Below are 16832 nucleotides of genomic sequence, written 5' to 3'. Positions count from 1 at the left end.
TAAGTGAGCTAGCAGAGACGCCGCGTGAGCTAGCAGAGGTGCTACAGTAACTAGCAGAGATTCTATGTAAGCTAGCAGAGATGCTACAGGAACTAGCAGAGATGCTACGTGAGCTAGCAGAGACGCCGCGTGAGCTAGCAGAGGTGCTACAGGAACTAGCAGAGATTCTATGTGAGCTAGCAGAGATGCTACAGGAACTAGCAGAGATGCTACGTGAGCTAGCAGAGACGGCGCGTGAGCTAGCAGAGGTGCTACAGGAACTAGCAGAGATGCTATGTGAGCTAGCAGAGATGCTACAGGAACTAGCAGAGATGCTACGTGAGCTAGCAGAGATGCCGCGTGAGCTAGCAGTATCGGGTGTAGCTGCTAGCTCCAATCATCTGAAACGTCAACAAAACTGTAGCCTTTTTTTGTCATAATTCAACCTCATATTTTCTCATATATTAAATTTATTTTGTGTGTTTCCATTTTTTAACTATCCAAAAGAAACAATAAAAGAGGATGATGATGATGATGATGATGATGATGATGATGCAGAGGCCATTACCATTCCAACATAGCATGTGTTGTATTTGCTGCATTTTCAAAGACTTCAGTCTCGCTGTTGGAAAAATATTTCTCATTAAAAACAGCATTATTTCCTAATAATAGCCAAACTATAATGAGCAAAAGATCCCTCAGCTGTGAACCGATGTGCAAAAAGCATAAAAACGTAATTGCCGGCTGGCAACTGTCATGATGAAAAAGGCACAAATGAGATTAAAAGACGAGATTTATTTTCCCTCTTCCTGTCTCACACCATTTTAAGAGTCCCACATCATCGGGATTGTCACTGAAGTCTCACAGTGGAAACCAACGTGGCAGAATGAAGTAAAGCGGAGACGTTCCCTGGGGAGGCAAATTGGTGTAACGTCACAAATAATCATTCACACCCGAGTGTGTCAGGGAATGAAACTAATGCCCTCTCACTTAAAACCAGAATGGTCTTCCTCACTTCCTAGGGTTCATTTTATATATATATATATATATATATATATACATATATATACCCCCCCTGTGGTCTCTCAGCCTCGCTGGCTCGTGGCGCTGTGGTTTCTGAAAGGCTTCTCAATGTCCTTAATCCCTCCATCTCTTTGTGTCCAGGCAAAAAATACATCCGCAGGAAACTCAAGAGGCCGACGGGGGCCGAGGCGTGTGAGACATCTTGTGTTGAGTGTTTTCTTTTTAAAAAGCTTTTCTTTTCTTTATTTTTTTTAATTGAGGATAATTGGGAATCTTTTTTCAGAGCACAGAGCTTTAAATGAGGTGTTCTATAGTGGGTGTCTTGAAAGAAAAGAATTGTTTGATTGCACTCGTTTTAATAACTATGAATTATCCAAATTAAGAGTGGATGAAGGCTTTAATCGCAGGTTTCAGTTACTGACATTTCCAGAACTACTCTGTGGTCTCAATGTGGAGCCTTAAAAAAAAAGGAAACCACGACAGCACCAAAACGCACATATTTGTTTGAGAAATGAATAACAGGATTTAATTGGTGTCTGCTAGTCTTAAATATATTCAATAGAAGTATTGAGCAGAGAAGCTGAAACAATGGGCTGGGAGTTGTGAATAACCGGTCGGTAGAAGACACACAGGGATTATTTAGGCGTCTTCTCATCACGAAGACGCCTCGGCCGGCAGCTCGTAGCCGCCAGTGGAACAGAATAAAAAGAAGCTCATCTGTGGTGACGACGAGCTAGCGCTGGGAGCTACTTTCGATGATTAAATCTAGCATCATCATCTCCGCCCATAAGTCTTTAAGTTGGAACCAAGTTTTGGTAAATGAATACAAAATGAACTCTTTTGTACATCATCATTTCTTTATTTGTTGGTAAACAAACTCTGAAAAGAGAATCAGCCAGGTTCGTGATTATTGGCATCAACATGATTGATTTATTTCTGCAGTCACGGATAAAAAATGAACACCCCACTGCAAGAAGAAACGTCTTCTTAAACGAGTCATAACAATTCCATCCTCAGTCTCATGTTCTACCATCAAGTCTTAAAGAGCAAAGCACTGACCATGAAGTTAAAACTGGTGGATCACTGTTTTAATAAAAAATAAAAAAAACAAAATGCCAATGGTCCAGTCTGGAAGAACGTTTAGCGATCTCGCTCCATAACAGACTTTGAAACCACAATAACAGATTTTCGGACTTGATGAATGACTCATTTTGGATTTTTTTTTTGTTGCAGCGTGTATAATAAATAACATGACACCTCCGTGTGAGCCGGTTGCGACCTCGGTTCAGTGGAGCGGCGTAACTTCTCCTCTGACTGTATAAGGTGCTGAGTGTGTGTGTGTGTGTGTGTGTGTGTGTGTGTGTGTGTGTGAGAGAAATGTCTTCGCTTCAGGATGCGATTCGTAAATGTTTGGCTGGCTGAGAGTACGTCGATGCGTTTGTGGTTAAAGAGACACAGCGGAGTGTCCAGAGGCTTATTAGGTTAGTAGTTTGATTAAATCATTAAATATGTAACAGGAAAGAGAGTTGCAAAAACAACCACCTTTAAAACGACAAACAAAAAGCCGTAGTGTAACACAGCGCGTCACTTCTGCCGAACGCAAACCACAAATATATTTACAATGGAAAACCAAAAAGGAAACGTTACCACATTCAGAACCACAGACGGAGGAGTCACGACGCGGGACCCCGCCAGTGAGACGTGTGTGTCGTGTGGGTTTGTGTCGCTGACCTTAAGCTTTGCGTGCCGCTCCTCCGGGAGCCAATCAGAGGAGGAGGAGGCTCAGTAACAGCCTCCATCTTCAATGACAAAGACCTACTTCCACCCCGAGCGGAGTTCTTCCACACCGATTACAGGTGGGTTTTTCCTCCGGCTCCCGATGCCGTTTCATGTGCATCCCGAGCTTTTCAGGGTGGCTATCTGGAGCTAAAGAAGCCCGTAGTTCTTTATTTTTAAGCTCACTGTTGTTTTGCTTTCACAGATTAAACCCCGGCCCGGCAAAGACGTACAAACGGGCCTTTTAAAATTCAGCTTAGTGTTCTCCCACGACAAATCTGTAAGCGCGGTTTGAGGGGATGAAAGCTTACAACCAAACAACAGAAAGCAATTCCAAAAGACGTCCTGTACTCGCGGTTGTCTGCGGGTACGAGGCGGCAGATATCAAAGCGTCAACGCGGCTCCGCGCTGGCTTTCACATTTTGGTCGGTTCCAGAGTTAAAACCATATAGACACGCGGAAGGGTTTCAAACCAAAGTCGGCTGTGGTTCTGGATGACAGACGCGGTTACGCGACCAGAACAAACATTCCCCCATTTTCAATCGCCGTGCGTGTCACTCCCCCCCCCCACTGAAATAAGGAGATCGAAATGGAGAAAATGGCTTTGCAGGTCTGTCTTTGAAGGGGGAGGCTGGGATCACTGACAGGCCGATGCAGCGCCCTCCTTTTGTTGTGTGTGTGTGTGTGTGTGTGTGTGAGAATCCTTTTGCCACAACTCCTTTTAAGGCTTTCAAGCTGCTTTGGATCAAAGTCTGTCCTGGGGGGGGCGGGATAATTCAGCAGAAAACACAGTTTAAAAACATCGCTGTCTACCTTCACGTGCCGCCCAATTACATTTTTCAGACACACTTCAACACCGACTTGATCCGACGTGCCTCCGGCCGCACATCGTCCGCCGGCATCGATTCGTTAAAACGGCGCTTTAACAAAACCATTCGTTTCTCCGGTTTGAGCGTTTTCGAATGCTGAGACACTAAACTGCAGTCGAGAGCAAAAAAACTCACTCGTGTAAGACTTGAGAGGTTACCAGAGCGGAACCGCAGACAAAAGCTGAAATGGACAGAGAGAGCGGGGGAGGGAGGGGAGGCAAAACGAACCCCACACTGGCCGCGGGATTAGAACAGAGAAACCGTACATTAGGCTAATATGCATCATCGTAAATACCGATAGATCTCCAGCTCCAGAAACATATCAGGGAGGAGTTTCTCTTTCTGGATTTAAATGAACAAACTGTTTTTTGTTAGTGTGTTTTTGCTTTCTTTAAAAGGAATCGTTCCTGCTGCCTGATTGGAATGAGAGGAGCATCACGGGGAGATGAGGGGGGGGGGGGGGGGCTCTATGTGAAGCTCTGGAGGGGCTGGCTGACCCTCATGCAGGCCCAGTAGAAGGCCCGGGCCAAGGTGACGAGGACCAGGAGCAGCAGCGCGGCCCACGAGGCGTAGATCCCCTGGTAGGTCGGAGCCTTCGCCCACGTTCCCGCCTGGAAAACAGCCAGACGGCATTTCAGAATAAAAGCCTTAACGAGCAACCAATCAGCGTCCAATCAGCCAACGAGCACGCGACGGGAAGAAAAAGAAAAGGGTTCAGTTTTTTCTGTGCCGAGAATCCTCTTTTTCAAATGTTTTTCATTCCAAAAGATGAACCGGTCTAATTTTGTAATGACACCATTGTAATATTTTCAATTGTGTATCAATAGTCTGTGATTAATACACATGCACCACAATGATGCAGCACCACGAAATTGTAGCAAATATATTAATTTTCATTGCAGCGTTCAATACTCCAGAGTGAGGGGGGGGGGGGGGGGGGGGGTAGAGGGAATATCTTTGCCATCAAGTATTGAGTGTGCAGCTGCTCCCAAGGAAATTATTTAATGAGGATGGTAAGAGTGACTTTCAAAGAACCCACAGGGATCTTCTGAAAACATGGAAATGTGAATCCTGCTTACGAACTCACAACAGAGTTAAGATGGTACAAAGAGTCGGATTAGAACTATGAGACATTATTTAGGAGGCATTTTATTCAGGCCAAGAGACCCCCCCCCCCCCCCTCCTAGTTAAACAAGCTTTACAGGTAAGCGTTTTGTGTGCATGGCCTCAAAGGAACACCGTGGATTCTCCTCGCCGTTATTTAAAGAAAGCAACTGTGAGGTAATCAGAACAGCTCGTGCTGGGAGAAAAAAAAAAACATGTAAAAAACACATTGAACGCGCTTAAAAAGTAATGCAGAGCAACGTCTTCTCCTGTAAACGCCGTGTGAAGTTTTAATGACTCAAGCTGCTCTCCCGGGCCTTCGCCTTTTAAATAGCAGCCATTAGCTGGTGCTGCTGAGTGGGGAACACGTGGCAGCGCCACCAGCTCGCAGCTGCTGCGGTGATGGATCTCCTTAACTACCGCCGTGTACTTTAAAGCCGCCGCGTCGGTATTATTCTGGTTTGAAGCAGTCGGGAAGGCGAGTGCCGACTGTTTTCTTTTCTCTAAACACAAAACCCTGGATGCTGAAATGGTCGATTGCCACTTTATTGCACAATGCTGTCAATACTGCAATTTCATTGTGTGCACATTGCTAACTGTTCCCCACGCTGGCAGGCACGCAGCCCCCCGTGTTCAGTGTGTGTGTGTGTGTGTGTGTGTGTGTGTGTGCGCTGCTCCCTGCTGTTTCATGCTCATCTTGCACCCTCTGCTGTTTAAAAAGCAGAACGGATCCACTGCGTTTTACTCTCTGCTGACAATACTCCCCTACGATGGGGAGGTCGTCCTTATTTTTATCCACGTGAACATGAAAGCGGCGCGAGCCTTCAGTACCGGAACGCGCAACGACGCTATTCCAAAGAGAGAAGAGATTTCGCGTGAAAGCCGGCATGTTGACGGCGGGTTGACACTCACCATCAGCCCCGCCGCAGAGATACTGAACAGCAAGCAGAGGAGGAAACACCACATGCTCCGCCTTCGGGGGTACCTCTGGCCAATGGAGGAGCTGCAGAGGAGAGAGGGGGGGGGGCACATGTATGCAACACGATGATGTCCTGTAAGTAGGAGCCTCTTTCACAGCAGGAATTTGGAATTGTCGCAGAAGAAGCACAGGCGCTATTAATAAACGGGGCTCCGTTCTACAGAGCGACAGTGAGTCAGCGGGAACCAGAACTGGAGCAGATGAATATGATCCAGACACCATTGATGAGAAGCGTTTACACCTGACGAAACATCTGATAAAAGGTCTTGATTAGCAAGGATGTGGCTTCAAACATCGTTTGGCGTCTTTCCTAAGCAGAGAAACTCCTGCAAGATCATTTCTATTTTAGGTCTTCTTTGAAATCTCCACGGCTAAAGGGCTCGGACGTGCAGCAGCACGTGTCCCGGTTCAACCCGGGTCACAAGTGGCTCAGAATTATCACGATGTCGATGTGAGAGGTTACAACGACCTTTGACCACCAAACTGTAATCAGTTCATCCTGAAGTCCTGCAGGTGTTCCTAAGATGTACGACGACGGGAGCAACACGTGTCGGACGCATGGAATCAGGTCACGGATTTGCATCTCAAGAATACGCATCACATGGCGCTGAGGTCCGGTGAACTCTGCCCAGCGCGTTAAGAAGCTTACGCAGAGCGAGCGAGACACCAATGTCAAGTCAAAAAAAAGCAGCACTAAACACAAGTGGAGGTAAATCGCAGAGCTCAGAGCCCCGTGAAGCCGCTCGCGCAGCGTTGTGACGAGCTGCCGGGGGGGGGGGGGGAAGAGACCCCCGCAGGGGGCGAAGGGATGCGACGGATGAGTTGCTCACGGCTACTTACACTTTCCTGCAGTGTGGGCAGCGGGCCAGCGTCCGGTCTGTGAACTCCGTCCACTGGAAGGACAAAAGACAAAAAGACACCGTCAGCCCCCAAAACTACATTTGACACATAAGTCCCAATGATATGATGGTAAAACCAGTGTGTCATATATATATATATTATATATATATATATATATATATATATATATATATATATTTATATATAGACCTGAGTGAGTAATGGCAGTGGTGGAAAGCTGCATACTGATGTAAGCCATCTGACTAATAGACGATGTCTCTCAAATGGACCTTGAAATGAAAGAAAAATGGAGAAAAAGCACCAATCTTCACATTTGAGAAGCAGATTGTTTGCATTTTGCTTGACAAATGACTTAAATTATCTACTCGAGCCACGATCTATTGATGACAAAAAGAGCTCGTCGCTGAATGATTCCGCATTGAAGTCAATATTGGTACAAGTCGGCTCTGATGACTCGAAGTGAATGAAGGTAAATGTTGGTCAGATTAACGGCGCTCAGACACATTTCAACACGCTGAACAAAAGCGGCCCAGCGCTCGCCAGCAGGTGCTCCGCGCCCGCCAACAAAACGACAGAGAAAAATAGTCTCCTCTCAGGCTGCGGACGTTTATTCCCTCCCCAACGCCAAGAATACACACATATATATATATATATATATAATAAATCAGGCTGTGTGCACGCATTGGACTTGTTTGTGATAAAAAAAGCTCTCTGCATTGGAAGCACAGGGGACTTTATCAGTAGGTCTGTGACAAAAGGACCCCCCCAGGGCACAGATTAGTGTTCAGCCCCCCCGTCTCTGCGAGGCAGAGGTCCGCCTGCATGCTAATCACCCTCCAACAGCCAACGCGCTCTGTGGCCTCGTTTCCGAAGCCCTCGTTAAACAGCAGCCAGTTAAAATTCTTCTCCACCCCCCCCCCCACCACCTCCACCCACTCCCCTTATATGAGCGCAGAGCTGATGGGGTTATTGATCTTCACCAATAACTCAACATTTACTTGGCCTGGTGCGAGGACGTGTTAATTCACTTCTCTGGCTGAGCTTCAGCGCGTTTCATGACGGGCCGCCTGAACGCGTCACGTGTCAGCAGACAAACGCCACGAGCCACTGCAAAGCGAACCGCTGTGGCAGCTTTACTATTCAGCGAAGCACGTACGGATTACGAAGTTCCGGACGTAAGAAATGCATCACCTCCGAGAAACTTAACCCTATCATGGCTCCTTTTTTCATATATATATCTATAGAAATATGTGCATCGTTTAAAGAGGCCGTGTAGGGGCCGGTGCCAGAGCCCTGATGAACTGAACTGGTGTTAGAGCTGCTACTGCTTGCCAGAGGCTGATCAGATGATCAATAGAAGGTTGTTTCACGCCATTGTTAACAATAACTTGATCATTACAGCTACAAACCGAGGCTCACAAAGTTATAGTGGTTCGATTTTGGTCGTTAACCAGAAAAGATTCATTAGAAAAGAAACAACAATGGAGGATGAAGCTTGTGGACCGTTTTGGAAAAGGTTCTTATTGGCCTTTCTCAGTGGAATCAGTTGAATGTCTAAAAAGCTGTAAACAGCTGAACCAGCGAGCTGGTGGCCGAGCGGCGAACAGACAAAAGAGGGGAATCAGTCCGCTCATCCGACTGCAGAAGGGCTGTTTGGATGTGCGAGTCGTACCAGGAAGGTGTTGCTGCAGTGTCCACAGGAGACCCGGGCCCCGGCCGGCTGGGGGTCCGGACTGGCCGGACCAGGATGGACCGGACCCAGATTAATTACCCGCTTACTAGACAGAGACAGAGACAGAGACAGAAAGAGTCATGAACATTCGCTCCACGGCCGCCTGGAGACGGCGTGCGCCATCACTCGGCGCCCGAGGGCAGTTTCCCTCCTCAGGATTCCTCTCCTCGTCCTCGTCCTCGTCGTCGTTAAGCCATTTGATGCTTCGCCGGTGATCGCCGCTCGCGTTTTACGGCAACTTCATCAGCGTTTCGGCACGCAGCTTCCCGTTGCTTAGCAACAGGCATCCTCCCTGGCAGCTTTGGATAAAAGGGGAGAAAGCGGCGTGGCTGACGATAAAACGAGCCGGGTCGCCACCTCGCGTGGAAGCCAAACGATGTGGAGTTCTGAAAACAAATCTCTTTTAAGCTAAAGAACATCTGGGACACAAAAATACACGCAGCTCAGGGACGTTTTCAAAGAAAGCTCAAACTGAAACTGGTTTTGGGGGACAAGATTGCTGCTTTGTTCCAAACGAGCCGTAATGTGCGATAATTTCAAAGCAAATTACCGGTTAATGGGCATGTTTTTCTCCGAAGACATGAGGATATTTAATTTAGTATAAAAAACGATGCTCACAGGTGAATAACGTGTTGCAGATCCTCATGAAAACAGATTGTGAGATGCAGCTTCAGACGACACATTCTCACCTTGCAGAAAAAGATTATTCTCCGAAAAAAAAAAGAAAAAAAAAAGAGCACTAAACATGTTGGTCCGGCACATTTTCTACCAACTCTTTTACAAATCGCACAAAGCTGCAGCAGCGTGATGCTCGGACGAGCAGTCGGTTTATTTTACAATAACGAGATTCCAACACTTCCATTTGACCTTTAATAGATTTTGTGTTCACTCATTTTCTGACAGAAGTTAACTAAATGTTTTCTTACAAACTGTATTCTTACTCCACAATATCGACATGTAGACGAATAAATGACTTTACACGAAGAAGGGAAAGGTGCTGCATGCAACACACACACACACACACACACACACACACACTCCCTTACCAGTACGGCCGGGGACAGGCGATCCTCTGGGACGTGACTTTGCAGATGAGCAGACAGTTGCAGGGGCAGCGGACGTACTTCTTCCCCGCCGGGGCGTTCTTGATGGGCTGCAGGGGGAGACAGAGGCGCACGGCGAGGGGGAGGGGGGGTGAAGGCGGGTGAGGAGGCAGAAAGGAGAAGCAGTGTGCTCACATAACCTCTCTACACAAGCAGTGTAATGTGAGTCCAGTCATCCAATCACTTATGTCTTATCGAGTGAGACGGCCGTACGTCTCCCTCGTTGGCGCGGCCTGACTTTGCCGCTCGTGACAGGTCACGTGACACTGAAGACACCGAGCTCACTTAAAGAACTAAAAACACCACAGCGTTACCGTTGACGCGTCCTCCTGTGGCACTAACGGAATACCGTGCTCACGGTTCTCTCCACTGCCTCATTAAACTCTAATGAGGGCAGATCGAGTCCCATCAGCTTCCTGCTGCGTCATCAAGACCCCTTAAAGTCGCTGTGGGACGGGGCTTTGGAAACTAGTATTACATATAGTCATTGTGTACCTACTCTGTTGTATTAAGATGCAACAGAGTAACATATATATATAAAATTTGAAGGGTCTGATATCCTGTAATAACTCACACCTCCATGAAACATGATGTCATTTTGGAGGCTGCAGGTTTGTGTTGCTGTTGAAATATGTCACATTATGCTGACAGGTGTTTCCACTTCTGCCTTTTTCAAAACAAAAATGTATTAATTTAAACAAAATAATGTGCAGCCGCAGGAAAGAGACCTTTAGGATGGGACGCTGTTCTTTCTGAATATTTAAATTCAATGTCTTATTATAAAAAAAATCACTGCTTTTGCTCCATCCGCCGGTCTCGGGTCGCTACGGCTGAGTGACATGGAGGAGGGAGATGTTCTGCATCGTGATTATCACCACATTAACGGCAATAGAAGACACACAAGGCTGTGGCAGTGAAATCTATAATTGTTTACTGCTGGTAATGATGCTTGTCTCACGCTATTTAATAGATTAAAGGCTACATGCTTCATTCATCAGGATAATTAACAACAGAAGATACACACAGTAAAAATCAGAAGACATTAGTCGATCTTCTGTCCATATTTGTGTACATCTCTGGATTTGAGACAATACTGCTGCATTAACTCGATGATGCAACTTCCATCTGTGATGCAAACGAGGAAACCAATTTTCGTCCTAATGCTATCTCATCTGCATGTCCAAAAGTAAAAAGATAACAAAAAAGTGTTTTAAGTCAAAATATATTATGTTGTAATATCATCAAAAAAAAGTTTTAAAAAAATATTATGTCAAGAAATGTCATGTCAAAAATATTAGGTCAAACATTTCTAAAAGGTCAAAAAACAACATGGAAAAGAAAGTATGTCAAAATATGTGGGTATGTCGAAAAAGGTCACAGAAAGAAATTACCAATATATATCAAAAATATTAGGTGAAAAAAAGATTTTGAGATATGTTATGCTGGAAAAGAGAAATTTTTAAAAAGTGAAGAAATATTGTTGAAACATGTTTGCTTTTTTTTTTAAATATTCAAAATATTTTATGTCAAAAAATATTATGGGAAAAAAACTGAAAAAAGACCTGAAGGTTGTTCCCAGCGATCTCCAATTGCGCATCACGGAGAAAGTTCAGATTCAACCAAATAGGAACAAATGCTTTCCGCCAACGAACCGTCCCATTACAGATTACAGGAACTCTTTGTGCCCGCGTGGATTATCCAAGGTAATGAGGACACTGACACTTCCTTTCACTCAATTGGACTGAGATGGAGGCGGATATATATATTTTTTGTATTTCTGTAAAACAATCTTTAAATAGAATATAACGGTCAAGTAAGTGTGCGTATATAGCTGGCCGATAAACTGATAGTATCTGTTTGATGGACCTGCCTGCTGGTTCCTGGTCACCAACGGCAACACAGACACAAAGTTGTGTTGTGTTGCGTTGCACAAGGACAGTGCGTGTGCGCATTTGCTCAACGGCTGTCGGGTATGTGAACGGATACAGTTATTTTAAAAAGCTTGGAATAATGAAAGTTAATAAGGAATTCGTAGACTTAGTTTTAAACAAATGAAAAGCCGTCACTGTGCAAACATACCGTGGCTTCGTTGCAAACGCCACACTTCACCACGTGTTGGTGGATCTTCCCCTCCACGGAGATCAGGCTCTGACACACCCTGCAGCTGATTACAGGAGCACTGCCGCTCTCCGGGGAGGTGAGGGGGGAGTAGGGCGGCGGGTCCTCCCCGAGGAGCACCGAAGGCTGAGTCGGGCTGGGGAACGGGGGGAAGCCTGCACAGGGAGGGAGGCGAGGAAGGGAGAAAACGGTGAATGCAACAGTTGTCCAACAGTAACAAATGAATGGATTGTTGAGGGAACACAATTACAGAAGTTGCACAACTGAATGCCTAAATTCTCATGACAAGTAACCCCTTATTTTGTGGTTAATGATATAATAAGATTTAACTCGAGGTGGACTTAAGGGAGATTTAGAAAGAAAAAAAACCCCTCTTGGAATGCTGATCGGGTTTGTTTTCAACAAATAAGACTAAGCATTAGTGAGACAGACATCTAAGGAATGAGTTAGTAAAAAATGATCTAGAAACCAGATGCAACATTATATGATCTGTATTCAAAATAAGCAGACTGTAAAAACAAACACAATTAAGAGCCATATATTTTCCGTTAGTGTGTTTAATGTTGGTCCCTCCTGACGTGAGTTTCCATTGGTCGCAGCATCATTGACCAGCCTCCCTAATGGCTGTCTCATATGTCAATCAAACCAGGGGTTTCTCAGATGTCTGCTTAGCGGTTAGCTTAACTCGCTAGCACACTAGCTACTATTCAGCATGTAAAATATATGCCAAAATATGTGGCAGAAAACGAGAATTAAATGTATTTCTGTCATAATGTTACCGAGCTGCAAACCTAAAGCTGGGCGCGTGTTTTGCCGCTGCTAAGTAGAGATAGCTAGCTAACATGTAGTAGCTATGCTAACACACAACGGTTGCTACGGTAGCTTAGTTAGCAAGACGCCGTTTCCCTTCAGTGTCTTCTTTCACCTCCTGGTTGAAAAAAAAACATTTCATCCTCAGCAGGGGACCACGAAGACGTCCCCCGGACTCGTACCTTCCGCCCTGCACCAACACACTTACGACCGGGCTGCTCCACGGCTCAGGCAGCGGGCTAACCGGAATGCCCTGTCAGTGGACGCTAACGTTAGCCAAGGCTAGCCGAGGCTGGAGTCGGGCGGAGGAGAAGCGGCACCGTGGACACTCACTCTGCGGCTTGATGGGCGCACCGTAGGGCGCCGCGCCGGGAGACACGCCGCCGTTGCCGCTGCCAAGAGCTCCATCTCCCAGATCCGATAGCAACGGGGACCTCTCGCCGTCCGCCATACCGGGAGAGGGGAAGGGGGACCGGTGGGGGGCTGGAGGGGGAGGAAGAGCAGGAGCGTGAACGGAGACCAATGTTGTATTGTTGTGTCGGAAATGCGGGCGTCACATGATCACGCCACCGCCGCCGCCGCTGCTGCTGCTGCTGCCGCTGCTGCGGTATCGGAGCTCGGGGGTGTGGCGGAGCTTTCCCGGAGGACGCTCCTTCCACACTACATGGGTGCGGGGGAGCCGACCCCCTCCCCCCCCGCGAGGTGTGCTCTCCATCCCCCGCGAGCCCGTTATTTATAAGTGGCTTTATTCAAAGCAAAACGACGGTTTCAAAACCGAAAGTCCGGCCGGCCACATTACATCTACATGTGAACTGCAAAGTAGCTCTTAAATAAATGTAGTGATGCAAAATCTGACTGTAATGGAGTGAAGTAACTTAACATTAATGGTGATGCTTGTGTGTACAATAGGCTGTCTTCACAGGCCCTGGAACAATCAAGAGTACAGTATAACTTAATATTATTTGAATCTATTTTAACGTCTTCCCCCTTAATCGGTTTGCAATAGCAGACAGTTTCTTATCATCCACAATAAAGGAATTCTGCCTGACAGGATGAAAACAATCGCATTCTTAGACAAATGTTTATTGTAAAGCCGTATTTGAACACTCGTAGAATCAGACGAGACACAAAATCAGGGTCCAACCACCCTGTCTCCGTGGGCGTCCTCGTGGTCATGGCATGTTGATTAAGTCCATGGGACGCTTCATCGGCAGCGTCACCTCCAGCTCCCCCCTCTCACTGAAGAACTGAGCCTTTCCCCCCTGGCTGTGGATCGGATGTGGGAGATGGAGACCCAGTTTACTGAAGAGAGGAGAGCAGACGGGTTCAGAGGCCGAGCCGCAGAGAGCGTGTGTCCGAAGGGAGGAAGACGTTAAGACACCTCCGGTTAAAAGGAAATGTCTGCAGATGGGAGCTTCTGGTCGGAACCGCCGGCGGCTGTCGTTTGGAGATTAGAAATAAAAGAGAACATTTTCAAAGCACGCCTTACTATTTTGGCGTCCGCAGATCAAGGAACTTTTCTTTGACATCCAGGACCACATCGGTTGCTTCTGTCTCTGGTAGTTTGATCTTCACCTAAGAGATGGAAAGAGTCAGCGTCTTGAATTTCCTACACTGTGGACAGTTTAATCTTCACTCATATTTAAAGAGGATGACAATTTCTTCACACACAAACGTTGTCAAAAGCCGTGAAAGGCTGTAAAATACATTTATTTCCTAAGTACATTTCTGAGAATCCTTTGGCAGTGGATGTATGTGTACATTACCAGCATGGCTTCACAACACATGGAGGACGGGTCCTTTCTGTTCAGGCCCAAGAACAAGTCCTCTGTCCCCACACTCTGCTTCAGGATTACTTCATACCTGGACAGAAGTTATTTCACGTCACATTAAAACAGACAACAGCAACACACAAAAACGAGCAGACAGCAGTGAACTGAGGCTTAATCGAGATGAATAATTAATACTTCAGGCTGACTTGAGACGTGAGGATGAAAATAAAAAGTTCACGTCTGCTTTCCTCAGAGTTCCCCCCTTCATACATCCTCGGACCCTGTGGTGTGTGTCTGCACGTAGTCTTACTCAGGTGGGGGCCGCGGGTCAGCGGGATCATCATACTGGGAGCCTTCACCCACCTCCTCCTCGCTCCATATGTCTTTGCTGTCCTCCTTCCCGCACACAGTTGACACTAAAATTAACACAATTACACACTGATTCTGTTTGATCGGGCCCGCTGAGTTACTGTAATACGACGTTACGTGATGAGTTATTGTGCGAGAGGAAAAACAAAGCGCTAACCTTCTTTGTCTCTTTTGGGTGGGGGGCCGATGTGTCCGGGACCCAGACCTGCACAAGCAGCCACGTTCTGTTGAGACAAACCGATGTTATTACAACGGAGGGTTTAGGCCTCTCGCGTGAAGGTTTGTTTAGCTTCACAGACGTACTTTTAAAAACGTCCTGTGCCACGGGATGTGATACGTGTAGCGTGTGGCCCAATGAACTGAATGAACAATCAGAATCTGCGCTGACCAACGGAGTGAACAATGTCTTACTTTACAGTCTTCATCATCACCGTCATCATCCTGCTGAGTTGATAACAAGGTGGAGAGAGCCTTCAGGTACTCAACGGATGATACGCCGAGAGCCTCCATTTGGACTGGAACTAAATCACTTTCAGCTATTTAATGCTAAAAAGGAAACAACAATAAAAGTCCCTCAAAACGGTACAAATGTGTAAAAATATTCGTTAGCCTGAACATGTGACGCTCGTTTGGCCGCTGCTACATTATTGAACGTTTGGGCTGTTCCCGTTGACGCGTTTCCCACGGAGACAACCAGGCGTCCCGCTGCCATGGCAACTGGTGACGTCAGAGGGACGGATAAGGAACCATGGAACAAATGAATGAAATCAACAATAAACTACAACACATGCAGTAAGCATGTATTAACATTCTAATCAAACAGCATATCGATTAAAACGAAACAGCGTTTTAGGGAAAGAGCCATGAAGAAAAAAAGTGCTCTGTATGCTGCTGTTAATAAGCAATGAATACAGGGTTGTGGGGCGGGCTCGTAATTTAATAACACGGTAACAAATAAGAAAATGTTTGGTGTTTGGTAAAATGACCAATCTACACAGCAGCCGTCAGATAAATGCAGCGGAGAAAACACGATGCCTCCCAATTAAATGTAGTACACCATAATTATAAAGTGGCAATAAAGTGAAACACCACTTCTAGCTAATTAAATAATATACCATTCACAATGGATTTAGTCAGTTCGTATTCATTAATGGTGAGCATCCCGTCTTTCCATAGCGTTTTAGTAGAGCCCTTAGTTTAATTTTTTCTCAAGCGACCTGAAAGGCGGAAGGATTTTCGCTCCGTCGCGTCCCTCCTCGGACACCGTAGTGAGCGCACGTGTGCGCAGCGGGCTTCGTGTTTGAAGGTGACCAGGGGGAGAAAGCGCCATGCCGGCACCCGTGTTGGCCGCCTCTCCTTTCGGCGACGAGGAGACAAAGACGACCCCTCCCCTCCTCCTGGACGAGCTGAGCCCGTACGGCGCTCCGCAGCGGGCGGCCCCGCGCCCGGAGCCCGAGGCGGGCGACCTGGAGCAGAGAGTCGCCTCCCTGCGGCAGCTCGCGGGGCCGTACACGGGCTGGTGCCGGGGCGTCTACGACCGGATTAAACCCAAAGTTCAAGGCGCCGTCACGGCCGGGAGCGACACGTACGCCTACTTGAAGAACCCGCCGAAGGACTTCTATGCCCGGGCGGGAGTCATCGGCTTCACCGGCGTACTGGGAGTGTTTCTCGCCCGGCGCTCCCGGGTGAAGAAGCTCGTCTACCCGGTGGGCCTGATGACCGTGAGCGCCTCCCTCTACTACCCGGAGCGCGCCGCGGCCGTCGCGAAGTCAACCGGGGACTCCGTGTACGACCGGGCGGTGCAGAGCTACGCCGCCCTGGAGAGGATGGTGAATCCTCCGGGCGAAGACGGAAAGGTCCCCGCCTCTGATGACAAACCCTGAGGACGCCGCCGGCGTGGCTCCGTTTAGCAATAAGAAATCAGCGTGTAGTTGGAATCTAATCTGTGTGACTTCCGCGTGCCAACTTCTCTTGCACTAAAGGTCACGGAACTCAGGCCGGGCATTGCATCTCACCATGGGGGGGGGACTGTAATGTGGAGGATGTACCACCGCTTCTGATTTGAATGTATATTTATATAGATTAATTAATAAAAGAATCAACTTGCATTTACGTTTTCAATTTAATCAAGGTTATTGTTGGTCATTGTTTACCAATAATACAATGAATGATGTCCTAATACTCAACTTTGTCAAAGTTGTTTGACTTCACGAAGTTTTAAATTGAATATATTTCAATTTTGGCCTGCTGGTTAGACAAAATAAGAATGTTTCATTGAGCAGAAAGTCTAATCAGTTAAGTCATTGGTTACTGCCCTGGAATGTCAGACACCAAAGA

At 46.8% G+C, this 16832-nt stretch overlaps 3 protein-coding genes across 3 annotated transcripts; 1 reads left to right on the top strand and 2 right to left on the bottom strand.

The window, feature by feature from the left end:
• Positions 1-1840: 1840 nt before the first annotated feature.
• On the bottom strand, positions 1841-13076 carry pip4p1a (phosphatidylinositol-4,5-bisphosphate 4-phosphatase 1a). Its single transcript, XM_078099799.1, has 7 exons — positions 12688-13076; positions 11506-11699; positions 9370-9476; positions 8264-8369; positions 6571-6623; positions 5664-5754; positions 1841-4258 (listed from the first exon to the last, which is right to left on the bottom strand). The coding sequence occupies exons 1-7, from the start codon at positions 12803-12805 to the stop codon at positions 4115-4117; spliced, it is 813 nt and encodes a 270-aa protein (XP_077955925.1). The 5' UTR covers positions 12806-13076; the 3' UTR covers positions 1841-4114.
• A 345-nt stretch (positions 13077-13421) lies between these two features.
• dnaaf6 (dynein axonemal assembly factor 6) lies at positions 13422-16470 on the bottom strand. The gene is made up of 7 exons (XM_078099800.1): positions 15713-16470; positions 14907-15041; positions 14653-14719; positions 14437-14542; positions 14121-14217; positions 13844-13929; positions 13422-13656 (listed from the first exon to the last, which is right to left on the bottom strand). The coding sequence occupies exons 2-7, from the start codon at positions 15003-15005 to the stop codon at positions 13527-13529; spliced, it is 585 nt and encodes a 194-aa protein (XP_077955926.1). The 5' UTR covers positions 15006-15041; positions 15713-16470; the 3' UTR covers positions 13422-13526.
• Positions 15747-16603, top strand: LOC120814249 (MICOS complex subunit MIC26). Its single transcript, XM_040169652.2, has one exon. It carries the CDS (start codon positions 15824-15826, stop codon positions 16376-16378), a length of 555 nt encoding a protein of 184 aa, XP_040025586.2. The 5' UTR covers positions 15747-15823; the 3' UTR covers positions 16379-16603.
• Positions 16604-16832: the final 229 nt, after the last annotated feature.

Source organism: Gasterosteus aculeatus, chromosome 3 (genome assembly GCF_964276395.1).
Source record: "Gasterosteus aculeatus chromosome 3, fGasAcu3.hap1.1, whole genome shotgun sequence".
NCBI lineage: Eukaryota > Metazoa > Chordata > Actinopteri > Perciformes > Gasterosteidae > Gasterosteus > Gasterosteus aculeatus.
The sequence above is the reverse complement of the archived record's forward strand: the minus strand, read 5'-3'. Positions and strand labels throughout refer to the sequence as shown.